Here is a 27,978-nt window from a genome sequence, read left to right on the forward strand (position 1 = left end):
CCATCCCTCTGTGTTAAATTTGGGATAATTCCAGGTTTATCCCCCCCTGGATGAAAAATTCCTGCTCCCAGATGATCTGGAAATCAGGATGGAAGATTCCTGATCCTCAGAATCCTGGATTTGAGTGAGGGGCTGGGATTTGGGTCTCCCCCTCCCTCTGTGTTAGATTTGGGATAATTCCAGGTTTTTTCCCCCCGGATGAAGGAGAATTCCCGCTCCCAGTCCCACGGGCCGGAGCTTTATTGCCGGAGCTGCTCCATCCGTCCCGTCCATTCCCACTTTCCCTTTTCCATCCCCGGGGCTGCTCCTGGTCCCTGCGCCGCCCCCAGACCCCAAACCCCGGGCTGGGACCCACAGGGACATTGCCGGGCGTCCTCGTGCCACCAGCGGCGCTGGCACCTCGCTCAGGGCTCTTCATCCTCGTCCTGCTGCTGCTCCTCCTCCTCCTCCTCCTCCTGGGGGGGCTTCGGGTGGGAGAAGAATCCCAGCTGGGAAAGGGAATGGGAATGGGAATGGGGACCCGTCCCTCACGCTGGGGGTGACATTGCCACCCTCCCAAGGTGACATTGCCACCCTCCCAAGGTGGATGGCCCTCTCAAGGTGACATTGCCACCCTCCCAAGGTGACATTGCCACCCTTCCAAGGTGACATTGCCACCCTCCCAAGGTGGATGGCCCTTCCAAGGTGACATTTCCACCCTCCCAAGGTGACATTGCCACCCTCCCAAGGTGACATTACCACCCTCCCAAGGTGACATTACCACCCTCCCAAGGTGACATTGCCACCCTTCCAAGGTGACATTGCCACCCTCCCAAGGTGGATGGCCCTCTCAAGGTGACATTGCCACCTCCTCCAGGGTGACATCATGGCCCTCCCAAGGTGATATCATGACACCCCCCCCAACCCCTTAGGTGGCACCTCAGCCCTTCCCAAGGTGACAACGTGACCACGCCAGGGTGACACCGTGGCCCTCCCAAGCTGACACGGTGGCTCTCTCAAGGTGACATTGCCACCTTCTCGCAGAGTGACATCATGGCCCTCCCAAAGTGACAATGTGACCCTCTCAAGGTGGTATCACGACCCTCCCCAGGTGACAGTGACATTGTCACCCTCCCAAGGTGTCACACCATGTCTCCCTCCTCGGTGTCACCCCCACGACCAACCCAGGCGCCATCGTGACCCTCTCCAGGTGGCATTGTCACCCTCCCAAGGTGCCACCGTGCCCCCACCTTGATGTCACCCCAAGGTGCCACCGTGCCCCCCCCCCCCTTGGTGCCACTGTGTCCCCTCCCCTTGATGTCACCCCTCAGTGCCACCACGCCCCTCCCCTACCTCAGTGTCACCCCAAGATGCCACCATGCCCCCCATTGGCGCCACAATGTCCCCCCTCCCTCGGCGCCACGGTGCCCCCCCTCAGTGTCACCCTTCGATGCCCTCCTTGGTGCCACCTCAAGGTGCCACCATGATGTCACCCCTTGGTGTCACCCCTCAGTGCCACTGTGCCTCCTCCCTACCTCAATGTCACCTCAAGGTGCCACTGTGCCCCTCTCCTTGACGTCACCCCTTGGTGCCACTGTGTCCCCTCCCTCGGTGTCACCCCTCAGTGCCCCTGCTCGGTGCCACCGTGCCCCCTGTCAGTGCCACCGTGTCCCCTCCCTCAGTGCCACCGCTTGGTGCCCCCCATTTGTGTGACCCCTGGGTGCCACCGTGCCCCCCCTGGGTGTCCCCATTGTCCCCCCAGTGCCACCGCTCCCTCCCTCAGTGTCACCGCTTGGTGCCATGCTTTGTGTGACCCCTCGGTGCCGCCGTGCCCCCCTCAGTGTCACCCCTCGGTGTCACCCCTCGGTGCCACCGTTTCCCTTCCCCTCGGTGCCACCGTGTCCCCTGTCAGTGCCACCATGTCCCCTCCCCTCAGTGTCACTCCTTGGTGCCACCGTGCCCCCCCTCAGTGGGACCCTTTGATGCCTCCCTCGATGTCACCCCTCAGTGCCACCGTGCCCCCCCTGGGTGTCCCCATTGTCCCCCCAGTGCCACCGTGTCCCCTCCCCTCAGTGTCACCGCTTGGTGCCGCGCTTTGTGTGATCCCTCGGTGCCACCGTGCCCCCCCCAGTGCCACCCCTCAGTGTCACCCCTCTGTGCCACCGTTTCCCTTCCCCTCGGTGCCACCGTGCCGCCTGTCAGTGCCACCATGTCCCTTCCCCTCAGTGTCACCGCTTGGTGCCCCCCATTTGTGTGACCCCTCGGTGGCACCGTGCCCCCCCCAGTGCCACCCCCCAGTGCCACCCCCCAGTGCCACCCCTCAGTGTCACCCCTCGGTGTCACCCCTCGGTGTCACACCTCAGTGCCACCGTTTCCCTTCCCCTCGGTGCCACCGTGCCGCCTGTCAGTGCCACCATGTCCCCTCCCCTCAGTGTCACCGCTTGGTGCCGCGCTTTGTGTGATCCCTCGGTGGCACCGTGCCCCCCCCAGTGCCACCCCCCAGTGTCACCCCTCTGTGCCACCCCTCGGTGTCACCCCTCAGTGCCACCGTTTCCCTTCCCCTCCGTGCCACCATGTCCCCTGTCAGTGCCACCATGTCCCCTCCCCTCAGTGTCACCGCTTGGTGACCCCTCGGTGGCACCGTGCCCCCCCCAGTGCCACCCCTCGGTGTCACCCCTCAGTGTCACCCCTCAGTGCCCCACCTCAGTGCCACCGTTTCCCTTCCCCTCCGTGCCACCGTGTCCCCTCCCCTCAGTGTCACCGCTTGGTGCCCCCCATTTGTGTGACCCCTCGGTGGCACCGTGCCCCCCCCAGTGCCACCCCCCGGTGTCCCCGGTGTCCCCTCACCCTCCAGAGGCCGAGGCTGAGCAGGGCCAGCAGCAGGAGCCCCCCCAGGGCGCTGCCCCCCAGCACCCACAGGGACCCCGGGAGCCGCCGCGCCCGCAGCACCTCCAGCACCAGCTGCAGCAGAGGGAAACAGACGGGGGGAAAACTGAATTGAGGGGGGAAAATGGGAATTTGGGGGGGAAAATGGGAATTTGGGGGGAAAATGGGAATTTGGGGGCAATTTGGTAGGAAAATGGGGGAATTTGGGGGGAAAATGGGAATTTGGGGGGAAATGGGGAAATTTGGGGGGAATTTGGGAGGAAAATGGGGGAATTTGGGGGGAATTTGGGGGGAAATGGGGGGATTTGGGGGGATTTGGGGGGAAATGGGGAATTTTGGGGGAGAAATGGGGGAATTTGGGAGAAATGGGGGAACTTGGGGGAGAAATGGGGGAATTTGGGGGGAATTTGGGGGGAATTTGGGGGAGAAATGGGGGGAAAATGGGGGAATTTGGGGGAGAAATGGGGGAATTTGGGGGGAATTTGGGGGGAAATGGGGGAAAATGGGGAATATGGGGGGAAATGGGGATTTGGGGAAATGGGGATTTGGGGGGGGGAAATGGGGAATTTGGGGAGAGATGGGGGAATTTGGGGGGAAATGGGGGAGAACTGGGGGAGAAATGGGGGAATTTGGGGGGAAATGGGGAATTTTGGGGGGGAAATGGGGGAATTTGGGGGAAATTTGGGGGAGAAATGGGGGGAAAATGGGGGAATTTGGGGGAGAAATGGGGAATTTTGGGGGGGAAATGGGGGAGAAATGGGGGAATTTGGGGGGCAAATGGGGGAATTTGTGGGGAAAATGGGGGAGAAATGGGGGAATTTGGGGGGAAATGGGGGAATTTGGGGGAGAAATGGGGGAATTTGGGGGAAATTTGGGGGAGAAATGGGGGGAATTTGGGGGGAATTTGGGGGAGAAATGGGGGGAAAATGGGGGAATTTGGGGGAGAAATGGGGAATTTTGGGGGGGAAATGGGGGAACTTGGGGGAGAAATGGGGGAATTTGGAGGGAATTTGGGGGGAAATGGGGGAATTTGGGGGGAAAATGGGAATTTGGGGGGAATTTGGGGGAGAAATGGGGGAATTTGGGGGGAAATGGGGGAATTTGGGGGAGAAATGGGGGAATTTGGGGGGAAATGGGGGAACTTGGGGGAGAAATGGGGGAATTTGGGGGGAATTTGGGGGAGAAATGGGGGGAAAATGGGGAAATTTGGGGGAGAAATGGGGGAATTTGGGGGGAATTTGTGGGGAAAATGGGGGAGAAATGGGGGAATTTGGGGGGAAATGGGGAATTTTGGGGGGAAATGGGGGAATTTGGGGGGGGAAATGGGGAATTTTGGGGAAATGGGGAATTTGGGGAGAGATGGGGGAATTTGGGGGGAAATGGGGAATTTTGGGGGGAAAAATGGGGATTTTGGGAGGGGAAAATGGGGAATTTAAGGGGGAAATGGGAATTTAGGGGGGAAATGGGGATTTGGGGAAATGGGGAATTTGGGGGGGGGAATGGGGGATTTGGGGAGAAAAATGGGGATTTTGGGAGGGGAAATGGGGAATTTTGGGGGGAAAGGGGGAATTTGGGGGGAAAATGGGGGAATTTGGGGGAAATTTGGGGGAGAAATGGGGGGAAAATGGGGAAATTTGGGGGAGAAATGGGGGAATTTGGGGGGAAATGGGGGAATTTGGGGGAGAAATGGGGGAATTTGGGGGGAATTTGGGGGGAAAATGGGGGAGAAATGGGGGGATTTGGGGGGAGAAATGGGGAATTTTGGGGAAATGGGGAATTTGGGGAGAGATGGGGGAATTTGGGGAGAGATGGGGGAATTTGGGAGAAATGGGGGAATTTGGGGGAAATGGGGAATTTGGGGAGAGATGGGGGAATTTGGGGGGAAAGGGGGGAATTTGGGGGAGAAATGGGGGAATTTGGAAAGAAAATGGGGGAATTTGGGGGAGAAATGGGGAATTTTGGGGGTAAATGGGGAAATTTGGGGGGGAAAATGGGGATTTGGGGTGAAAAAATGGGAATTGAGGGGGGAAATGGGGGATTTGGGGGGGAAAATGGGGGAATTTGGGGGGGAAAATGGGGGAATTTGGGGTGAAAATGGGAATTTAGGGGGAAGATAGGATTGAGGTGGAGAAATGGAATTTGGGGGGGAAATGGGAATTGGGGGAAATGGGGAATTTGGGGGGAAATGGGGAATTTGGGGATAAAACGGGAATTCGGAATTGGGGGGATTTGGAGAAAATGGGGATTTGGGGGGGGAAGAAATGGGGAATTTAGGGGGGAAAATGGGGATTTGGGGGGAAATGGGGACTGGGGGGGAAACAGGGAATTCGGGGGGGGGAAATGGGGATTTGGGGGGAAATGGGAATTTGGAATTGGGGGGAGGATTTGGGGAAAATGGGGATTTGGGGGGGGCAAACGGAGTTAGGAGGGAAAATGGGGAATTTGGGGAGAAAAATGTGAATTTGGGGGGAAAACGGGGATTTGGGAGGAAAAATAGGGAATTTGGGGGGAAGAACAGGATTGGGGTGAGAAAGGGGGAATTTGGGGGGAAAATGGGAATTTGGGGGAATTGGGATTGAGGGGGGGAAATGGGAAATTCGGGGGGGGGAAAGGGAAATTTAGGGGGGAAATGGGGGATCTGAGGGAAAATATGGGGATGGGGGAAACAGGGAATTTGGGGGAGAAAACCAGGATTGAGAGGTGGGAAAAAAGGAATTTGGGGAGGGGAAAATGGGGAATTTGGGGGGAAAAATGGGAATTTAGGGGAAAAACAGGATTGAGGTGGGGAAATGGAATTTGGGGGGGGGGGAATTTGGGGTCCCACCTCCCTGTGCTGCGCCCCCTCCTCCAGCACAAAGAGCCCCCCCTCGACCCCCAGCCAGACACTGCTGACGATCCTCAGGCTCCTGAATTTCACCTGCGGTGGGAAAGGGAATCATAAACATCTTAAAATTCAATTAAAAAATTAGTAAAATTAAATAAAATAATAATAGAGTTAAATATAATAGCAACAAAATTAAATACAATAATAATAAAGTTAAATAAAACAAATTAAATAAAATAATAGTAAAATTAAATAGTTAAATATAATAGTAAACTTAACTACAATAATAACATGAAATAAAATAATAATAAAATTCAATAACATAATAAAATTAAATACAATAATAACATTAAATAAACTAATAACAAAATTAAATAAAATAATAAATTTAAATACGATAATAACATGAAATAAAGTAATAATAAAATTAAATAAAACAATAACAAAATTAAATGCAATAATAACAACATTAAATAAATTAATAAGATAAACCAATAAACTAATAATAAAATTCAATATAAAATAAAAATAATAATAAAATAATACATAGAAAAATAATAATAAAATACAATAACATAATAAAATTAAATAAAATTAAAACTAAAAATTTAAATACAACAATTAAATTAAATTAAAATCAAACATAATAATAGAATTAAATAAAACAATAAAATGTAATACAATAGCAGTAAATAAAATTATAAAATTAACTTTTAAAATAATATTTTTTTAAATTATAATTCTTACAGAAATCTAAAAATAAACCAATTTTTTTTTTTCCCCTTATTTTTAATTTTTTTTTTTTTTTTTTTTTAATTTAATCTATTTAATAGAATTTACTCAGGGGGTTCCCCATTCCCCGTGCTCACCCCGCCGAAGGCGCTCTCGTGCAGCCGCTGCCGGAGCTCGATGGAGGCGCCCCCGCCCCGCCCCAGCCCGGCCAGGCCGCAGCTCAGCCCCCGGCAGCGGCTGCTGGAGCAGTCCTGGGGGGCACAAACATTGGGGAGCCCCCCGAAACACGCGGGGTGCGGTGAGGATCCCCCCTGAACCCCCCAAAACACCCGCGGTGGGGTGAAGATCCCGCCTGAACCCCCCAAATATCCTGGGAGCGGTGGGGATCCCCCCTGAACACCCCAAATCCCCTGGAAATGGTGGGGATCCCCCCTGAACCCCCAAAATACCCCGGGGTGCAGTGAAGATCCCCCCCTGAACCCCCCAAATCCCCTGGGAGCGGTGGGGATCCCCCATAAACCCCCCAAACCCCAGGATGGGGATCCCCCCTGATCCCCCCCAAATATCCTGGAAATGGTGGGGATCCCCCCTGAACCCCCAAAATACCCCGGGGTGCAGTGAAGATCCCCCCCTGAACCCCCCAAATCCCCTGGGAGTGGTGGGGATCCCCCATAAACCCCCCAAACCCCAGGATGGGGATGCCCACTGATCCCCCCAAATATCCTGGCAGTGGTGGGGATCCCCCTGAACACCCCAAAATACCCCGGGGTGGGGTGAAGATCCCCCCTGAACCCCCCAAATTTCGCCGAAGTGGGGATCCCCCCGAAACCCCCCAAAGCCCAGGACGGAGATCCCCCCTTGAAACCTCCAAATCCCCTGGAAATGGTGGGGATCCCCTCTGAACCCCCCAAAACACCCGCGGTGGGGTGAAGATCCCGCCTGAACCCCCAAAATACCCTGGGAGTGGTGGGGATCCCCCTGAACCCCCCAAATTCCCTGGAAATGGTGGGGATCCCTCTGGACCCCCCCCCCCCCCAAATCCCCTGGAGTGGTGGGGATCCCCCCAAATTTCCCCAGAGTGTGATGGGGATCCCCCCCCTGAAACCTCAAAATCCCTGAACCCCCCAAATTCCCTGAAAATGGTGGGGATCCCCCCTGAACCCTCCAAATCCCCTGGAAATAGTGGGGACCCCCCTGAACTCCCCAAATCCCTGAAGCCCCCAAATCCCCTGGGATGGGGTGGGGATCCCCCTTGAACTCCCCCAAATCCCCAGAGTTTTGAGGATCCCCTCTGAACCCCTCTGGAGCTTTGGGGACCACCCGGATTTTTGGGGATGCCCCTGAACCTCCCCTGTGAGTTTTTGGGGACCCCTCTGGAGTTCTGGGGACCCCCCCAAAAGCCCCCTTGGGGTCACACCCAGCCCTACCAGCCTCTCGCCGTGCCGCAGCTCCTCGGGGGGCACCGGGGTGCCCTCGCTGGGGGGGTGCAGCCTGCAGGAGGCCTGGGGGGGCACGGGGGGGGCTCAGGGGGCACCAGCACAGGGGGGGGACCCCCCAAGAGCCCCCCCCCGGGTGTCCCCCAGACTCACGTTGGCGGCCAGGAGCTGGGTGACAGACAGGATGGGGGCGCCGCGGTGGCCCAGGGCGGGCAGGGCCATGTGCAGGGTGAGGTTCTGCAGGGGGTGGCACCCCAAATTCTGCACCTGCGTGGGGAGGGGGCGAGGGGAGCGCCACCGAAGCCGTGAGGAGCAGCTCCAAAGTGTCCCACCAAAGCCATGAGGAGCTCCTCCAAAGTGTCCCACCAAAGTGTCCCACCAAAGCCATGAGGAGCTCCTCCAAAGTGTCCCACCAAAGCCATGAGGAGCTCCTCCAAAGTGTCCCACCAAAGCCATGAGGAGCTCCTCCAAAGTGTCCCACCAAGGCCATGAGGAGCTCCTCCAAAGTGTCCCACCAAAGCCATGAGGAGCTCCTCCAAAGTGTCCCACCAAAGTGTCCCACCAAGGCCATGAGCAGCTCCTCCAAAGTGTCCCACCAAAGTGTCCCACCAAAGCCATGAGGAGCTCCTCCAAAGTGTCCCACCAAAGCCATGAGGAGCTCCTCCAAAGTGTCCCACCAAAGTGTCCCACCAAAGCCATGAGGAGCTCCTCCAAAGTGTCCCACCAAAGTGTCCCACCAAAGCCATGAGGAGCTCCTCCAAAGTGTCCCACCAAAGCCATGAGGAGCTCCTCCAAAGTGTCCCACCAAAGTGTCCCACCAAAGCCATGAGGAGCTCCTCCAAAGTGTCCCACCAAAGTGTCCCACCAAGGCCATGAGCAGCTCCTCCAAAGTGTCCCACCAAAGTGTCCCACCAAAGCCATGAGGAGCTCCTCCAAAGTGTCCCACCAAAGCCATGAGGAGCTCCTCCAAAGTGTCCCACCAAAGTGTCCCACCAAAGCCATGAGGAGCTCCTCCAAAGTGTCCCACCAAAATGTCCCACCAAATCCCAGAGGAGCTCCTCCAAAGTGTCCCACCAAACTGTCCCACCAAAGCCATGAGGAGCTCCTCCAAAGTGTCCCACCAAAATGTCCCACCAAAGCCATGAGGAGCTCCTCCAAAATGTCCCACCAAAGTGTCCCACCAAGGCCATGAGCAGCTCCTCCAAAGTGTCCCACCAAAGTGTCCCACCAAAGCCATGAGGAGCTCCTCCAAAGTGTCCCACCAAAGCCATGAGGAGCTCCTCCAAAGTGTCCCACCAAAGTGTCCCACCAAAGCCATGAGGAGCTCCTCCAAAGTGTCCCACCAAAGTGTCCCACCAAAGCCATGAGGAGCTCCTCCAAAGTGTCCCACCAAAGCCATGAGGAGCTCCTCCAAAGTGTCCCACCAAAGTGTCCCACCAAAGCCATGAGGAGCTCCTCCAAAGTGTCCCACCAAAGTGTCCCACCAAGGCCATGAGCAGCTCCTCCAAAGTGTCCCACCAAAGTGTCCCACCAAAGCCATGAGGAGCTCCTCCAAAGTGTCCCACCAAAGCCATGAGGAGCTCCTCCAAAGTGTCCCACCAAAGTGTCCCACCAAAGCCATGAGGAGCTCCTCCAAAGTGTCCCACCAAAATGTCCCACCAAATCCCAGAGGAGCTCCTCCAAAATGTCCCACCAAAATGTCCCACCAAAGCCATGAGGAGCTCCTCCAAAGTGTCCCACCAAAGTGTCCCACCAAAGCCATGAGGAGCTCCTCCAAAGTGTCCCACCAAAATGTCCCACCAAATCCCAGAGGAGCTCCTCCAAAATGTCCCACCAAAATGTCCCACCAAAGCCATGAGGAGCTCCTCCAAAGTGTCCCACCAAACTGTCCCACCAAAGCCATGAGGAGCTCCTCCAAAGTGTCCCACCAAAGTGTCCCACCAAATCCCGGAGGAGCATGTCCAAAGTGTCCCACTGAATCTGTGAGGAGCCACTCCAAAATGTCCCACCTAAACCCTGAGGAGCCTCTCCAAACTCACCACTAAATCCCTCCAAAATACCCCACCGAGTCCTTGAGGAGCTCCTCCAAACTGTCCCACCAAATCCGCGAGGAACATCTCCGAAATGTCCCACCAAAACCCTGAGGAGCTCCTTCAAATTGTCACACCAAATCCCTGAGGAGGTCCTTCAAATCCCCTGAGGAGCATCTCCAAAATATCCCACCAAATCCATGAGGAGCATCTCCAAACTGTCCCGTCAAATCCCTCCAAACTGTCCCATCACATCACTGAGGAGCATCTCTAAAATGTCTCACCAAAATCCTGAGGAGCTCCTTCAAACCCCTGAGAAGCATCTCCAAAATGTCCATCAACTCCTTGAGGAGCTGCTCCAAATCCATGAGGAGCATCTCCAAACTGTCCCACCAAATCCCTGAGGAGGCCCTCCAAAATGTCCCATCAAATCCTTGAGGAGCTCCTCCAAAACGTCACACCAAAATGCTGAGGAGCTCCTTCTAATCCCTGAGAAGCATCTCCAAAATGTCCATCAAATCCACGAGGAGCTCCTCCAAACTGTCCCACCAAATCTGTGAGGAGTTCCTCCAAATCCCTGAGGAGCATCTCCAAACTTTCCACCAAATCCCTCCAAACTCTTCACCAAATCCCTGAGGAGCATCTCCAAAATCTTCCATCAAATCCCTGAGGAGCTCCTCCAGACTGTCCCACCAAATCCCTGGGGAGCATCTCCAAACTCTCCCATCAAATCCCTCCAAACTCACCACCAAATCCTTGAGGAGCTCCTCCAAACTGTCCCACCAAAACCCTGAGGAGCATCTCCAAACCCACCACAAAATCCTTCAGGAGTTCCTCCAAACTTTCCACCAAATCCCTCCAAACTCACCACAAAATCCCTGAGGAGCTCCTCCAAACTCCACCAAATGCCTGAGGAGGATCCCTGTCCACCAAAGCCCCTCGGAACCCCCCAGACCCCCACCCCCAATCGTCATCATCATCATCATCATCATCATCATCATCTCCTCACCTTGAGCGTGGTGGTGAACTCGGGGCCGGGGCTGGAGCTGAAGGTGCCCAGGGGGTGCAGCTCATAGCGGGGCAGGTTGGTGGCACTGGGGGGGCACAGGGGGGTCACATCCATGGTGGTGTCCCCATCCGTGACCCCCCCCCACTCTGCAGGTCGGTATTTTGGGGGTGTCCCCGACGCCCCCAGCCCCACCTGGACAGGAACACGTTGGCCTCGTAGCGGATGGGCACCGACAGCTCCACCACGTTGTCCTGCGGTGTCACCTCCCTGCTGTCACTGCATGGGGGGTGTGGGGACACTCAGGAGTGGCCCCAAATTCCGGCCACGCCCCCTGGGTGTGGCTCCGCCCCCCCCCCCCAGGGCTCAGCCCCGCCCCTCAGCCCTCACCTGGTGGCCCGGAGCGTGAGCTCGGCGCGGTCCAGCAGGACGGAGCAGCTGAACTCCAGCTCCAGCGTGAAGGACACCTGGGGGTCAGCGGGCTTGGGGGGTCTGGGGGGCACCGAGGGGGTTTGGGGGACAGGGATTCTCCTCGGGGATTGGGTGGGACAGTTTGGAGGAGATCCTCAAGGATTTGGTGGAGAATCTGGAGGGGCTCCTCAGGGATTTGGTGGGACAGTTTGGAGGAGATCCTCAGGGATTTGGTGGAGAGTTTTGAGATGCTCCTCAGGGACTTGGTGGGAGAGTTTGGAGGGATTTGGTGGGACATTTTGGAGGGGCTCCTCAGGGATTTGGTGGCTCAGTTTGGAAGGGTTCCTCAAGGATTTGGTGGGACAGTTTGGAGGGATTGAGTGGGACAGTTTGAAGGAACTCCTGAGGGATTTGTTGGGAGAGTTTGGAGGAGCTCTTCAAGGATTTGGTGGGACAGTTTGGAGGGATTGGGTGGGACGTTTTGGAGGAGCTGCTCAGGGATTTGGTGAAGAGTTTGGAGAGTTCCTCAGGGATTTGGTGGGACAGTTTGGAGGGATTGGGTGGGACATTTTGAAGGAGGTCCTCAAGGATTTGGTGGGACATTTTGGAGATGCTCCTCAGGGATTTGGTGGCACAGTTCAGAAAGGCTCCCCAGGGATTTGGTGGAGAGTTCAGAGGAGCTCCTCATGGGCTTCCCCCAGGCTGTACCTGGAGCACGAGGCTGAGGAAGGGGGGGTTCCCCGGGGGTTCCCCGGGGTCTCTGGGGGTCTCACCTTGGCCTGCGAGCGGAACACGGGGTACCCCACGCTGCAGCGCCGGCGCTGCCCCCCCAGGGCCGAGCACTCCAACTTCACCGAGCTGGGCTCCTGCGGGGAGACACCACGGGGACTCCTCAAGGATTTGGTGGGACATTTTGGAGACACTCCTCAGGGATTTGGAGGAGCTCCTCAAGGATTTGGAGGGACAGTTTGGAAGTGTTCCTCATGGACTTGGTGGGACAGTTTGGAGGAGCTCCTCAGAGATTTGGTGGGACATTTTGGAGGAGCTCCTCAGAGATTTGGTGGTGAGTTTGGAAGGACTTGGTGAGACACTTTGGAGGAGCTTCTCAGGGATTTGCTGGGATATTTTGGAGGAGTTCCTCAAAGATTTGGTGGCAGAGCTGGGAGGAGCTCCTCATGCACTTAGTAGGACATTTTGGAGGTGCTCCTTAGGGATTTGGTGGGACAGTTTGGATGAGCTCCTCACGGATTTGGTGGGACAGTTTGGAGCAATTTGGTGTGACATTTTGGAGATGCTCCTCAGCGATTTCCTGAGACGTTTTGGAGGAGCTCCTCAGGGATTTGGTGGGGTTCCTCAGGGACTTGGTGGGGCTCCCCCAGGCTGTACCTGGAGCACGAGGCTGGAGAAGTGGAGGTTCCCAGGCAGCTGCAGCCACAGGCTGGCATTGTAGGCGTTCTCCTTGCGGTTCTCCAGCTCCACCTCCACCAGCATCCTCCTCCGGCCCTTCCGCAGGACGTGGGGGCTCTGCCTGGGGGCCAGGGGGGTCACAGGGCGCTCCTGGCATCCCAGGGACACCACGGGGACACTGGGGGGACACCAGGGCTACCTGGAGCCCACAATGTCCGTGGTGGCCTTGAGCACCAGGTCGGTGACGCACTCGTCGTCATCGCCGCAATCCTTGAAAAACGGGATCTGGAAGGAGACGGGGGATCCTGGTGTGATCCCAGTGTGATCCCAGCGCCTGAGGGCGATCCCAGTGCCGGTGCACACCCCTCCCAGTACACACCAGTTTGCGGAGGGAGGTGGGAGACGCCTCATCCAGCACGGAGCCGCTCGCGGCCTCATCCAGCGCCCAGGTGAGGCTGAGGCTGAGGGGCCGCAGGTAATCCGAGGTGTCCTGCACAACCGGGGGGTCCCGTCAGCCTCACCCGGGCGGGATCCCAGGAATGGGGCCGGGAGGAGCCCCCGAGGGCCGCGAGGAGCCCCCGAGGGCCGCGAGGAGCCCCCCGAGAGCTGGGAAGAGCCATGAGGGCCGCGAGGAGCCCATGAGGGCCGGGAGGAGCCCATGAGGGCCGAGAGGAGCCCCCTGAGAGCCGGGAAGAGCCCCCGAGGGCCGCGAGGAGCCCATGAGGGCCGGGAGGAGCCCATGAGGGCCAGGAGGAGCCCATGAGGTCCGGGAGGAGCCCCTGAGGGATGGGAGGAGCCCATGAGGGCCGCGAGCAGCCCATGAGGGCCGGGAGGAGCCCCCGAGGGCTGCGAGGAGCCCCTGAGGGATGGGAGGAGCCCATGAGGGCCAGGAGGAGCCCATGAGGTCCGGGAGGAGCCCCTGAGGGATGGGAGGAGCCCATGAGGGTCGCAAGGAGCCCATGAGGGCCGCGAGGAGCCCATGAGGGCCGCGAGGAGGCCGCGAGGAGCCCACGAGGGCTGGGAGGAGCCCATGAGGGCCAGGAGGAGCCCATGAGGTCCGGGAGGAGCCCCTGAGGGCTGCGAGGAGCCCATGAGGGTCGCAAGGAGCCCATGAGGGCCGGGAGGAGCCCATGAGGGCCGTGAGGAGCCCCCGGGGGCCGCGAGGAGCCCATGAGGGCCAGGAGGAGACCCTGAGGGCCGGGAGGAGCCCCAGGACTGACCAGGACGTGGAAGGGGACGCGGGCGCAGCTCTGCCGGCCCAGCGGGAGCTCCACGCGGCGCTGCAGCAGCCGGCGGGCACCGGAGTCGAAGGCGGCTCGGGATCCCGGGCCCCGCTCCTCCAGGGACGCGTTGTACCGGAGAGCTGCGGGACAGGGGCGGGTCAGGGCCGGGAGAGCCGCGGGGACGGGGGCTGTCCCGGTGGGAGGGACTCGGGGAAACCCGGGGATGCTCCAGGGACACTGCCAGGAGCCTTGGGATGCGCCAGGAGCCTTTGGGATGCTCTGGGGTGCTCCAGGCCCAGCCAGGGATGCTCCAGGCACAATCCCAGGACCCTTTGGGATGCTCCAGGAGCCTCTGGGATGCTCCAAGGATGCTCCCCACCCAGCCAGGGGTGCTCCAAGGACATTCCCAGGACCCTTTAGGTCACTCCAGGACCCTTTGGGATGCTCTGGAATGCCCCAGGACCCTTTGGGATGTTCTGGAATGTTTCTGGGATGCTCTCCACCCAGCCAGGGATGCTCCAAGGACACTCCCAGGAGGCTTTGGGATGCTCTAGGACCCTTTGGGATGCTCCAGGAATGTTCCTGGAAGGCTCCAAGATCCTTTGGGTTGTTCCAGGACCCTTTGGGATGCTCTGGGATGCTCCAGGCACAGCCAGGGACTCTCCAGGACCCTTTGGGGTGCTCCAAGGATGATCCAGGGCCCTTTGGGATGTTTCTGAAACGATCCAGAACCCTTTGGGATGCTCTGGGATGTTTCTGCGGTGCTCCCTGCCCAGCCAGGTCTGCTCCAAAGGGTCCCAGGACCCTTTAGGTCGCTCCAGAACCCTTTGGGATGCTCCAAGGATGCTCTGGGGTTCTCCCCACCCAGCCAGGGATGCTCCAGGGACACTCTCAGGACCCTCTGGGTTGCTCCAGGACTCTTTGGGATGCTCTGGGATGTTCCTGGGCTGCTCCAGGGACACTCCCAGGACCCTTTGGGATGCTCCAGGACCCTTTGGGATGCTCTGGGATGTTCCTGGGCTGCTCCAAGGACACTCCCAGGACCCTTTGGGATGCTCTGGGATGCCCCAGGACCCTTTGGGATGCTCTGGGACGTTTCTGGGCTGCTCCAGGCACAGCCCCCGGACCCCGCAGCCCCCAGGCCCGCACTCACCCACATCCATGCCCGGGGGGGCGCTCCGGGAGCGGCTCTGGGCGCGGAAGCAGAGGCGGGCACGGAGGCAGACGGCCCCGGAGCCGCCGCGCCGGCAGTTCCGCCGGGTGACGCTGACGGCCGCCGGCTCCACCGACACCGCCGCGGCCACCTGCAGGATCCAGCGGGACCTGCGGGCACGGCGACACCGGGCACCTCAGCCTGGGGACAGGGACAGCCAGCCCTGGGTCTGGGCTGAGGCGTGCAGAGCGCCGGGAGGATCCCGGGTTCTCACAATGGGGAAACTGAGGCACCGAGTGCCTTTCCTCCTGCATGTCCCCATGGGCCACATGTCCCTGTTCCTGGGGTGTCCCTGACCCTTCTCCATGTCCCTGTTCCCAGGGTGTCCCTGTCCCTTCTCCAAGGGACAGCTGTCCTTGTCCCCGCGGTGTCCCTGTCCCCTCTCCATGTCCCCATTCCTGGGATGTCCCTGTCCCTTGTCCCTGTCTCCATTTCCGGCGTGTCCCTCTCCCCTCTCCATGTCCCCATTCCCAAGATGTCCCTGTCTCCATTGCCAGAGTGTCCCTGTCTTTCTCCATGTCCCCATTCCCAGGGTGTCCCTGTCCCCTCTCCATGTCCCCATTCCTTGGATGTCCCTGTCCTTTCTCCATGTCCCCATTCCCAAGGTGTCCCTGTCCTTTCTTCGTGTCCCTGTCCCCTCTCCATGTCCCTGTCCCTTCTCTGTGTCCCCATTCACAGGGTGTCCCTGTCCCTTCTCCATGTCCCTATTTCCAGGGTGTCCCTGTCCCTATTCCTGGCATGTCCCTGTCCCCTCTCCATGTCCCCATTCCTTGGGTGTCTCTGTTCCTTCTCCATGTCCCTGTCCTTTCTCCATGTCCCCATTCCCAGGGTGTCCCTGTCCCTTGTCCATGTCCCCGTTCCCGGGTTGTCCCCATCCCCATTCCCGGGGTGTCCCTGTCCTTTCTCCATGTCCCTGATCTCAGAATGTCCCTGTCCTTTCTCCATGTCCCCATTCCCAGGGTGTCCCTGTCCCTTGTCCATGTCCCCATCCCCATTCCCGGGGTGTCACTGTCCTTTCTCCATGTCCCTGTCCCTTGTCCCCACCCCCATTCCCATGGTGTCCCTGTCCTTTTCTCCATGTCCCCATTCCCAGGGTGTCCCTGTCACTTCTCCATGTCCCTGTCCCCATTCCTAGGTGTCCCCACCCCTGTCCCCTGCTCACCGCAGCACCACGGCCGCCCCCTGCGCCCCCACGGCCACGTCCACCAGTCCGTCCCCGTCCATGTCCGTCCGTCCGTCCACGCTGATCCCGAAGTACCGGAGGCTCCAGCCCAGCGCCGCCGCCTCGATGCGCTGGGAACCAGAATTTTGAATTTTTCCTTTTTCTGGCCCAGAGATGGGGTGACTGAGAGGCTCAGTTGGTTTTATAAAATAGAATAAATCGTTTTAAGTGTGAACTTTTAAAATGAAGTTAAATGAAAAATAAAATCGAGTAAAAATAAAATCGAGTAAAATAAATATAAATTTTTTGAAATAGATGTTTTTGAAACTTCTCTTTTTAGTCTCGTGTGAAGGGTGAGACAATCCAGGTGTTATAATTCACACCATCACAATCAGAAGCTAATTATTTCTTAATTAAAGTACACTATAAGAGTGTCCTTTCTCCATGTCCCCATTCCTGAGGTGTCCCTGTCCCCTCTCCATGTCCCTGTCCCTCCTCCATGTCCCCAATTTTGGGGTGTCCCTGTCCCTTCTCCATGTCTCTGATTTTGAGGTGCCTCTGTCCCCTCTCCATATCCCCATTTTGGGGGTGTCCCACTCTTTTCTCCATGTCCCTGATTTTGGAGTGTCCTTGTCCCTTCTCATTGTCCCTGTCCCTTCTCCATGTCTGTCTCCTTTCTCCATGTCCCTGTTCCTGGCGTGTCCCTGTCCCTTCTCCATGTCCCTGATTTTGGGGTGTCCCTGCCCCTCTCCATGTCCCCACTCCCGGGGTATCCCTGTCCCTTTTCCATGTCCCCATTCCCAGGGCGTCTCTGTCCTTTCTCCACGTCCCTGTCCCTTCTCCATATCCCTGTCTTTCTCCATGTCTCTGATTTTGGGGTGTCCCTGTCCCTTCTCCACGTCCCCATTCCCGGGGTGTACCTCTCCTTTTTCCATGTCCCTGTCCCTTCTCCATGTCTCTGATTTTGGGGTGTTCCTGTCCCTTCTCCATGTCCCCATTCCTGGGCTGTCTCTGTCCCCTCTCCATGACCCTGTCCCTTCTCCACGTCCCCATTCCCGGGGTGTACCTCTCCTTTTTCCATGTCCCTGTCCCTTCTCCATGTCCCTGATCCCAGGGTGTCCCTATCCCTTCTCCATGTCCCTGATTTTGGGGTGTCCCTGTCCCCTCTCCATGTCCCCATCCCCAGGGTGTCCCAATCCACTGACAGCGTACCCCGGCCCCACCAGCGTCGTCACTGCCGCCCTCCCCGGTGTCTCACCTGTTTGCGTTGGGGCAGGAGGGTGCCCGGTGCCACGTGGAACACGTAGAGCGCCCCTCGGTGCCCGTCCTCCAGCGGGGCGCCCACCACGGCTCCGGCCAGCCCGTCCTGGCTCAGGTTGGGCACCGCGCCCAGGGCGGAGCCGAAGCGCGAATCCTGCGGCCTCGGCTCGGGCAGCAGCGACCCCGCGGGGCTCAGGCGCTCCTGGGGGTGCGGGGGGGGCCCTCGGTACCGCCGAGGGACGGGGAGCCCCTCATTGCCACCGTGTTCCCGCGATCGCCCCAAATTCCCTCGGTACCCCCGAGGAACGGGGAGCCCCTCATTGCCACCGTGTTCCCGCGATTGTCCCAAATTCCCTCGGTACCGCCAAGGGACAGGCGCCTCCTCATTGCCACCGTGTTCCCGCGATCGCCCCAAATTCCCTCGGTACCCCCACGGGACGGGGAGCCCCAAATTCCCTCGGTACCCCCGAGGAACGGGGAGCCCCTCAATGCCGCCGTGTTCCCGCGATTGTCCCAAATTCCCTCGGTACCGCCACGGGATGGGGAGCCTCTCAATGCCACCGTGTTCCCGCAATCGCCCCAAATTCCCTCGGTACCCCCGAGGAACGGGGAGCCCCTCATTGCCGCCGTGTTCCCGCGATTGTCCCAAATTCCCTCGGTACCCCCCGAGGGACAGGGAGCCCCAAATTCCCTCGGTACCCCCACGGGATGGGGAGCCCCTCAATGCCGCCGTGTTCCCGCAATTGCCCCAAATTCTCTCCTAGTCCCTCTGCATCCTGCTGATCCGCCCATCCCCTGCCCCTGTTCAACCCAGTTCAATCCAGTTCGCCCCAGTTCAACTCAGTTCACCCCAACCCCCATCCCTCTCACCTGCCCCACACCTCCAGGTTCACCCCAGCCTTCTCACCTGCCCCACAGGCACACACAGACCCAGCCCCTCAGGCCCACACCTGCCCCCTCACCTGGCTCACACAGCACACACAGACCCGCCCCTTTCCCCTCACACCTTCCCCACACCTCTAGGCCCACACCTTCCCTTCTCACCTGCCCCACATCCCCAGGCCCACCTCTGCCCCTCTCACCTGCCCCACCCGGTACACGCAGCCCCTCCCGGTCTCACCTGCCCCACCCGGTACACGCCCAGGCCCCTCCCGGTCTCACCTGCCCCACCCGGTACACGCCCAGGCCCCTCCCGGTCTCACCTGCCCCACCCGGTACACGCCCAGGCCCCTCCCGGTCTCACCTGCCCCACCCGGTACACGTAGACCCTCCCGGTCTCCCAGCTCTGCCCGCCCAGGTAGGAGGGCGCTGCCACCAGCAGCAGCTCGCTGTCCCCATCTCCCTCCAGGTCCAGGGCCAGCACCTCGCTGCCGAAGTAGGAGCCGATCTGGGGGTGCAGGGGGCTGTGAGGCTGAGGGGGGACCCAAATTCACCCCCCCAAAACCCTCAGGGTCCCCCAGCACCCCTCACCTGGTCCCCCGTTAACGCCTGGGCCACGGTCACGGTGCCCGCGGGGTCCAGCTGGAACAGCACCACCTTGCCCTTGTGCTGGAACCGGGGGGCACCAGCCACCAAGAGGCGCTGCCCCCCCGGCAGCTGCAGCGAGGACACCGAGTACCCTGGGGGGACAGCGGGCTCAAAGGGGGACACGGTCCTGGGGGGGCAGGGGGGTCCTGGGGAACCCTAAATATTGGGGTTTGGGGCGTCCCCAGGGTACCCATACGTCCGTGTTTGGAGCATCCCTGGAGCACCCCAAAAATCCAGGATATGGAGCATCCCCAGGGCACCCAAATATCCGGGTTCGGAGCATCCCCAGGGCTCCCCAAATTTACAGGATATGGAGTATCCCCAGGGGACCCCAAGTTTACAGGACGTGGAACACCCCAGGGCACCCCAAATTTACAGAACATTTCTGTGTCACCAAGCACCCCAAATATCCAAGACATGGAGCATCCCCCAGGGCACCCCAAATTTACAGAACATTTCTGTGTCACCAAGCACCCCAAATATCCATTCCATGGAGTATTCCCAGGGCACTCCAAATATCCGGAACATGGAGCATACCCAGCGTACCCCAAATTTACAGGACATTTCTATATCACGAATGATCCCAAATATCCATTCCATGGAGTATCCCCACAATACCCCAAATTTCCAGGACATTTCTGTATGACCAAGCACCCCAAATATCCAGGACATGGAGTATCACCAAGAATCCCAAATATCCAGGACATTTCTGTATGACCAAGGAGCCCAAATATCTATTCCATGGATACGCAGCATCCCCAGGGCACCCCAAATTTCCAGAACATTTCTGTATCACCAAAACCCCATTCCACAAAGCACCCCCCACTTCACCGCTCACCTCCAGGCTGTGGAAAACCCAATTCACCCCAAATCTGGAGGGCTTTGGAACCAAACCCGTCGACCCCACGGCCCCCAGGGCTCCCCCATACCCAGGTAGGCCGCGTGGTTCCTCAGCTGCGGCGGGAATTCCTCCTGGAACGCCCCTCGGGCCGGCACCACGCGCCCGCGCCGCCGCTCCTCCAGCACGCCGCCCTCCCAGCCGTGGGCTCCCACCATGCCAAAGAGGATCCCGTCCTGCTGGGAGGGGTGGGACACGTCACCTCAGTGCCCTCGGTGTCCCCAGACCCCCGTCAGATTTGTCTAGAAAAATCCCCTTGCCCAGGATTCTCTCCTGGGAAGGTGAGCAGCCTCAGAGGAAAATGAAAACAATCATTCTCTGATTTGCTTCTCCTGTGTTTTGCTCCTTTGGAATTTGTTTAGGGACTGTTTCGTTGGTTTCATGTGAATTGTTTTGACTTAATGACCAATCACAACCCCGTTGGCTCTGTCGCATTTTCTGGAAAATTCTCCTTGCCCAGGATTTTCTCCTGGGAAGGTGAGCAGCCTCAGAGGAAAATGAAAACAATCATTCTCTGATTTGCTTCTCCTGCATTTCGCTGCTTTGGAATTTGTTTAGGGATTGTTTAATTGGTTTCATGAGAATTGTTTTGACTTAATGACCAATCACAACCCCGCTGGCTCTGTCACATTTTCTGGAAAATTCTCCTTGCCCAGGATTTTCTCCTGGGAAGGTTAGCAGCCTCAGAGGAAAATGAAAACAATCATTCTCGGATTTGCTTCTCCTGTGTTTTGCTCCTTTGGAATTTGTTTAGGGATTGTTTAATTGGTTTCATGAGAATTGTTTTGACTTAATGACCAATCACCGCCAAGCTGAGGCTCTGGAAAGAGTAATGAGTTTTTTCATTATTATCTTTTAGCCTTCTGTCTGAATCCTTTCTGTATTCTTTAGTATAGCTTAGTTTAGTATTCTTTTATATAATAGAGTGTCATAAAATAATAAATTAATAAAATAATAAACTAATAAAATAATAAATTAATAAAATAATAAATTCTAAGAACATGGAGTCAGATTCATCATTCCTTCCTGCCATGGGGCACCTCAACAATATCACCCTGCCATGCCAGGGGTGAGATGGGTTCAGAGTTGTTTTCCACCTTTCCCACTGTGGTCACAACTTTCCCAAGGCTGTGAGAAGCTCAGAGAAAGGAATTATAAACAATTCTTATCTTAACTTTCTGCACCTGGTGTTTGTGATCACGTTAATGTTCACAAACATTAATGTGTGTGTTACGTGTATGTGCTAATGTGTGTGAACATGTTAATGTGTGTTGATTACCAAAGGGTGGCTTCTTAATTAGCCAATGTTTTGATTAAAGGACCAATCAGAATATAAAAAGGAATGGGTGTCCTAATAAAGTGGATTTGGCCTTCTGGGCGATTTCTGACTCAGTAGGGACAGGATCACCTCGAGGTGGTGGATGGAAAAGCCAATCTGGGACATCTCCAGCTCGAAGGCGCTCTCGTTGTCCCCGTGGGTGCCTGAAAGAGGAGAAATGAGACTCAGCTCCTCCATCTGGAATCCCCAGCCCTTCCCACCATCCCAGCCCCAAACCAGCACCTTCCAGGCTGAAGATCCGATCTCCCAGAGCATCCACGATGTCGTTGAGGGCGGCCTCATCCGTGACGTTGAAGAAATACTTCTCATCGGGGTCGCTGGCGATGAACTTGATCTCCCGGATGAAATCCTCGGGGTCCTGCTGCCTCCTCAGGTAATGCCCCAGCACCTGAGGGATGGACAGGGCTCAGCAGGATGCCCAGGGCCCGGGGGGACGCAGGGAGGGTGGCGGGGGCTCACGGCGATGGCGTAGCGGGTGACGTTGCGGCGCTCGCACTCGGCCAGCGCCGCGGGCAGCTCGTCGCCGTCGTGGGACTCCCCGTCCGTCAGCACCAGCAGCAGCCGCGCGGCCCCCGGGCGCCCGCCCCGCGCCGGGCTGAACGACTCCGTGCTGTGGGGAGGGATGGAGGGTGAGGGCCTGGGCAGCCCGTGGTGAGCTCTGCCCCAGGGCTGAGCCTGATGCCAGCCCTGACCCTGACCCCCGTCCTGATCCTGATTCCAGCCCTGATCCTGATCCCAGTCCTGATCCTGATCCCAATCCCAGCCCTGATCCTGATCCCGATCCCAGCCCTGATCCTGATCCCAACCGTGATCCTGATCCTGATCCCAGTCCTGATCCTGATCTCAGTACCAACCCTGATCCCAGTCCTGATCCCAGTCCTGATCCTGATCCCAACCGTGATCCTGATCCCCGTCCTGATCCTGATCCCAGCCCTGATCCTGATCCCAGTCCTGATCCTGATTCCAGCCCTGACCCCAGTCCCAGCCCCAATGCCAATCCAAATCCTGACTTGATCCCAAACCCAATACCAATTCCAATCCCGATCCCAACCTAGACCCTAAACCCAACTCTGACCACAATCCCACCCCGATCCTGCCCCCACTCCCATCCCGATCCCAGCCCCAATCCCATCCCGATCCTGCCCTCAATCCCATCCCAATCCTAGTCCCACTCCCATCTCGATCCCGCCCCCAATCCCACCTCAATCCCGCCCCGATCCCCCCCCCAGTCCCACCATGCCTCCCGGATGGCCATGGCCGTCCTGGTCTCCCTGCCCTCCTGCCGGGTCAGGTTCCGCGCGGCCTCCAGCAGGCTCTGGGCTGTGGGGTGCTGCCCCAGCGCCCACTCCTGCACCAGGTGCTCCCCGTACTGCAGCACCCCCACCTGGAACGGGGACAGTCGCAGCCAGAGAGAACCCCCCAAATTCACAGGGAACCCCCAAATCCCCACGGTGCTGCCCCAGCGCCCACTCCTGCACCAAGTGCTCCCCGTACTGCAGCACCCCAACCTGGAACGGGGATGGTCAGAGCCCCAAAGCATCCCCCAAACCCACAGGGAACCCCAAACCCACAGGGACATCCCCCAGATCCACAGGTAACCCCAAAGTCCACGGGCAATCCCTCAAATCCCCAGGGACACCCCTCAAACAACCAAGGAATCCCCAACTCTATGGGAACACCTCAAACCCCCAGGGACCCCCCAAACCCCCAAGGAATCCCAAAATCCACAGGAACATCCTTCAAACCCCCAGGGAACCCCCAAAACCCCGAGGACATCCCTCAAACCCCCCCAGAGAGCCCCCAAAACCCCGGGGACATCCCTCAAACCCCCCCAGAGAGCCCCCAAAACCCCGGGGACATCCCTCAAACCCCCAGGGAATCCCAAAATCCACAGGAACATCCCTCAAACCCCCAGGGAACCCCCAAACCACAGGGACCCTTCAAACTGCCAGGGTGGGCAATGCCATCACCCCAAGGGACAATGGCATCACCCCAGGGACATCACCCCAAGGACAGTGACATCACCCCAAGGCTGGCATCACCCCAGGGACAATGCCATCACCCCAAAGGACAATGCCATCACCCCAAGGGACAACAGCATTGCCCTGGAGACAGTCCCTTGCTCTGGGGACACCATGGTGGCCCCACTAAGGTGCCACACCAGGTGGCATCACCCCAGGGACAATGCCATCACCCCAGGGGCAATAGCACTGCCCTAGAGACACCACCACAGCCTTGGGGACATTGTAGTGGCCAAGGTGTCACACCAGGTGGCATCATCCCAAGGGACAATGGCATCACCCCAAGGCTGCCATCATCCCAGGGACATTGCCATCGCCTCAAGGGACATCACCCTAAGGGATGATGCCATCCCCTTGCCCTGGGGACACCGTCCCAGCCCTGGTGACACCGCGGTAGCCTGACCTGTGTCTGCCCCGGCCCGATGAAGAAGCGTTCCAGAACGTTCCCCAGGAAGGCCTGCACCTCCTCCCAGGGGTAGATGCTGTTGGAGCCGTCCAGGAGCACCACGATGTCCATGAAGGTGGAGCAGCCTGGCAGGGGACACCGGGGGTGACACCGGGGGTGGCAGGGCCCGGGGGCTCCCAGGAGGTGCCACCCCACTCACGCTGGGCCGTGGGGGCCATGGTGGCCACCAGCTGCAGCTCCTGGTCCAGCTGGACGCAGCGGCCGGAGCTGAACACGGAGGTGCCGCAGTGCTGGGACCACAGCGGGGCACAGGCCTGGGGACGGGGGGGGACACGAGGTCACAGCAGGGACATCGCCGCCCCCCCGCCACCCCCCCGCCTCAGTTGCCCCACTCCTGCCTCAGTTTCCCCACTCCTGCCTCAGTTTCCCCATCCCTTCTCCCCTTTCCTGCCTCAGTTTCCCTCAACCACCCTCGGTCTCCTTCTTCCCCTCCTCTAGTTTCCCCTTTCCCACCTCACTGCCCCCATTCCTGCCTCAGTTTCCCCTTTCCTCCCTCAGTTTCCCCATTCCTCCTTCAAATTCTCCATTCCTGCCTCAGTTTCCCCGCCCCTCCCTCAGTTTCTCCATTCCTGACTCAGTTTCCCCACTCCCACCTCACTGCCCCATTCCTGCCTCAGTTTCCCCATTCCCGCCTCAGTTTCCCCGCCCGCGCCTCAGTTTCCCCATTCCCGCCTCAGTTTCCCCGCCCGCGCCTCAGTTTCCCCGCCCGTGCCTCAGTTTCCCCGCTCACCACCAATCCCCCGTCCCCGGACTCGGCCAGGGTCATGCCCAGGTGCCCGGCGCTGCTGCTGAGCCACGGAACCGCAGCGCCTTGGGGACAACGGGGACAGAAACGGGGTGAGCGCCTCGGGGGGGGGGGGGGGAACCCCAAAACCTCAGCAGGGTCTGGGGTGTGGGGGGACCCCCAGAGTGCAGCACCCCCAGCTGGAATGGGGAGGGTCAGAGCCAGAGGGAGCCCCAAAACAACCCCCAGACCCACAGGGAACCCCCAAACCCACAGGGACATCCCCCAGACCCCCAAGGAACCCCCAAATTCACAGGGACCCCCAAACTCACAGGAAACAGAGAGAGTCAGAGCCAGAGGGAGCCCCAAAACTTCCCCCAAACCCACAGGGAACCCCCAAGTCCACAGGGAACCCCCAAAACCCCAGAAATCCCAAAGTCCACAAGGACCCCCAAACACCAATGGAATCACCAAACCCACAGGGACCCCCCCCCAAAACCCCCCATGGAACCCCCCAAATTTCACCCCCAGGGACCCCCAAACCCCACAGGGACTCCCCCAAACCCCACAGGGAACCCCCCCAAATTTCCCCCTCCCCGTGGGTACCGAGGTTGGCCTTGGCACAGGAGGAGTTTGGGGGTCCCATGTGGCACCTGTAGATGTCCCCTCGGCCGTCCCCGTCCCACGGGGCCCCCACGAGCAGCCTGGGGGGACAAAATGGCGGGGGGGGGGGGGTGACACAGAGGGGACACCGAGGGTGCCACCACCCCCTCCCCTCCCCCAGCACGGCTTTGGCCACGGTTTTTTTTGACGTTTTTTGACGATTTTTGACGATTTTTTTGGGGGTGGGCGCCGTGCCAGGCTGTGCCGCCCACGCCTGTCTGTCCGTCTGTCTGTCTGGCCGCAGTCTCCTGCCCCTCCTGTGCTTCCCCTGCCCAGCCTCAACCTCCCCTCCCTGCCTCAGTTTCCCCCTTTCCTTCTCCCCTTCCCTGCCTCAGTTTCCCCCCACCCACCCTCGGTCTCCTTCTTCCCCCCCTCAGTTTCCCCTTTCTTCCCTCCAATTCCCCTTTCCTGCCTCAGTTTCCCCACTCCTGCCTCAGTTTCCCCATTCCTGCCTCACTGCCTCCCTTCCTGCCTCAGTTTCCCTTTTCCAACCTCAGTTTCCCCTTTCCTCCCTCAATCTCCCCTTCCCTGCCTCAGTTTCCCCCCACCCACCCTCGGTCTCCCTCTTCCCCTCCTCAGTTTCCCCATTCCTGCCTCAGTTTCCCTTTTCCAGCCTCATTTTTCCCCCCTCCCCTCCTTCGTTTTCCTTTTCCCCACCCCCCTTCCCTTTTCTCACCTCTCCTGCCTCAGCCTCCCCCCTTTCCTCCCTCAATTTCCCCACTCCTGCCTCAGTTTCCCTTTTCCAACCTCCGTTTCCCCTTTCCCACCCCCTCCCCACCTTTCGTGCCTCAGTTTCCCCACTCCAACCTCCGCTTCCCCATTCCTGCCTCAGTTTCCCCTTTCCTGCCCCATTTCCTCCCCTTTCCAACCTCATTTTTTTCCCCTTCCCTGCTTCAATTTCCTCCTCCCCACCTCAACCTCCCCACCATTCCTGCCTCAGTTTCCCCACTCCTGCCTCAGTTTCCCCTTTCCCACCCCCTCCCCACCGTTCCTGCCTCAGTTTCCCCATTCCTGCCTCAGTTTCCCCATTTCCACCTCAATTTCCCCACTCCTGCCTCAGTTTCCCCATTCCTGCCCCAGTTTCCCCCCTTTCCTGCCTCAGTTTCCCCTTTCCCACCCCCTCCCCACCGTTCCTGCCTCAGTTTCCCCTTCCTGACTCAGTTTCCCCCCTTTCCTGCCTCAGTTTCCCCTTTCCCACCCCCTCCCCACCTTTCCTGCCTCAGTTTCCCCCTTTCCTCCCTCAATTTTGCCACTCCTGCCTCAGTTTCCCTTTTCCAATCTCAGTTTCCCCACTCCTGCCTCAGTTTCCCCACTCCTGCCTCAGTTTCCCCACTCCTCCCTCAGTCTCCCCACTCCTGCCTCAGTTTCCCCACTCCTGCCTCAGTTTCCCCTTTCCAATCTCAGTCTCCCCACTCCTGCCTCAGTTTCCCCCACCATCCCTGCCTCAGTTTCCCCCAGGTCTCACTCACCCCTTGTCCCCGCCACTGCCCCACTGCAGCACCCGGTACCCAAACTGGGACTCCGCTGGCCCCAGGAACACCCTGGCAGTGCCCACGTCGATGTTGAACCCCTCAGCGACCCCTGCAGAGGTGGAAATTCCCTTTTTAGTCTTTTTTTCCCCCCCCCAAAAAAAAAACCCACTAAAAATAAATTTTTTCCATTAAAAATAAATTTTTTCCCCATCAAAAATGAGAATTTTCCATTAAAAATAAGATTTTTTTTCCCATTAAAAAATAAGATTTTTTTCCATCAAAAATAAGATTTTTTTTTCCCTTAAAAATAAGATTTTTTTTCCCATTAAAAATAAGATTTTTCTCCATTAAAAATAAGATTTTGCCACTAAAATTAAGATTTTCCGTTCAAAATTCCGGGTTTTAGTTCCTCTTTACCGAGTTCCCCTTCCCACCTTGAGCCCACTCTAAATTTGCTGTTTCCCCTTAAGCCCACCCTAAATTTAAAGAGATTTTGGTGTTTTCTCCCTCAAAAATAAAATAAATGGGGGAAAAACTGGCCAATTTTAGAGGGATTTTGGTGTTTTCTCCCTCTAAAAAATCTCAAAAATAAATTAAGTGGGGAGAAATGACCAAAATTGGTCGATTTTAAAGAGATTTTGGTGTTTTCTCCCTCAAAAATAAATTAAGTGGGGAGAAATGACCAAAATTGGTCGATTTTTAAGGGATTTTGGTGTTTTCTCCCTCTAAAAAAAATCCAAAATAAATTAGGAGGGAAAAATTACCAAAATTTGTTGGTTTTAAAAGGATTTTGGTGTTTTCTCCCTCAAATATAAATTTGGAGGGGGGAAATGACCAAAATTGGTCGATTTAAAAGGGATTTCGGTGTTTTCTCCCTATAAAAAAATCCAAAATAAATTAAATGGCGGAAAATGACCAAAACTGGTTGGTTTTAAAGGGATTTTGGTGGGTTTTTTTTCCCTCAAAAATAAAATTAGGAGGGGGAAAATGACCAAATTTGATCGATTTTACCCCAAAATCCCCCCTGGGATTTCAGAGAGAAAGGGAGGGGAGAACCACACGTGGCTGCACCCGGATTATTCAAACTCCCAGACCTTAATCCCAATTCTGATCCCAATTTTAGCCCCAAAAAAGCCCCAAATAAATGGAATTTTTGGGTTTTACCTGGGAGCAGGATCAGGGCCAGCAGCAGCCCCACACCCCTCATGGCCGCAGCTCCAATTCTGACTCCAAGCAGGACAAAAATCCCCGAGTTTGGGGTTTTTTTTTTCCTCTTTTTTTTTTTTTTTTTCCAGTTTA

General features: G+C 57.5%; 1 protein-coding gene across 1 annotated transcript; it reads right to left on the minus strand.

Moving 5' to 3' along the window:
• Positions 1-404: 404 nt before the first annotated feature.
• ITGA10 (integrin subunit alpha 10) lies at positions 405-27,886 on the minus strand. Its single transcript, XM_058821557.1, has 30 exons — positions 27,844-27,886; positions 26,677-26,788; positions 25,151-25,248; positions 24,551-24,630; positions 23,960-24,074; positions 23,758-23,885; positions 22,569-22,717; positions 21,793-21,943; positions 21,556-21,721; positions 21,403-21,476; positions 20,026-20,170; positions 19,040-19,188; positions 18,813-18,956; positions 17,568-17,771; positions 16,310-16,440; positions 15,088-15,257; positions 13,932-14,074; positions 13,091-13,201; positions 12,911-12,996; positions 12,691-12,832; positions 12,013-12,170; positions 11,284-11,385; positions 11,089-11,172; positions 10,897-10,981; positions 8,011-8,124; positions 7,849-7,923; positions 6,559-6,672; positions 5,690-5,782; positions 2,827-2,940; positions 405-488 (listed from the first exon to the last, which is right to left on the minus strand). The coding sequence occupies exons 1-30, from the start codon at positions 27,884-27,886 to the stop codon at positions 405-407; spliced, it is 3,564 nt and encodes a 1,187-aa protein (XP_058677540.1).
• Between the last annotated feature and the right edge of the window lie 92 nt (positions 27,887-27,978).

Source organism: Ammospiza caudacuta, chromosome 30, assembly GCF_027887145.1.
Source record: "Ammospiza caudacuta isolate bAmmCau1 chromosome 30, bAmmCau1.pri, whole genome shotgun sequence".
NCBI lineage: Eukaryota > Metazoa > Chordata > Aves > Passeriformes > Passerellidae > Ammospiza > Ammospiza caudacuta.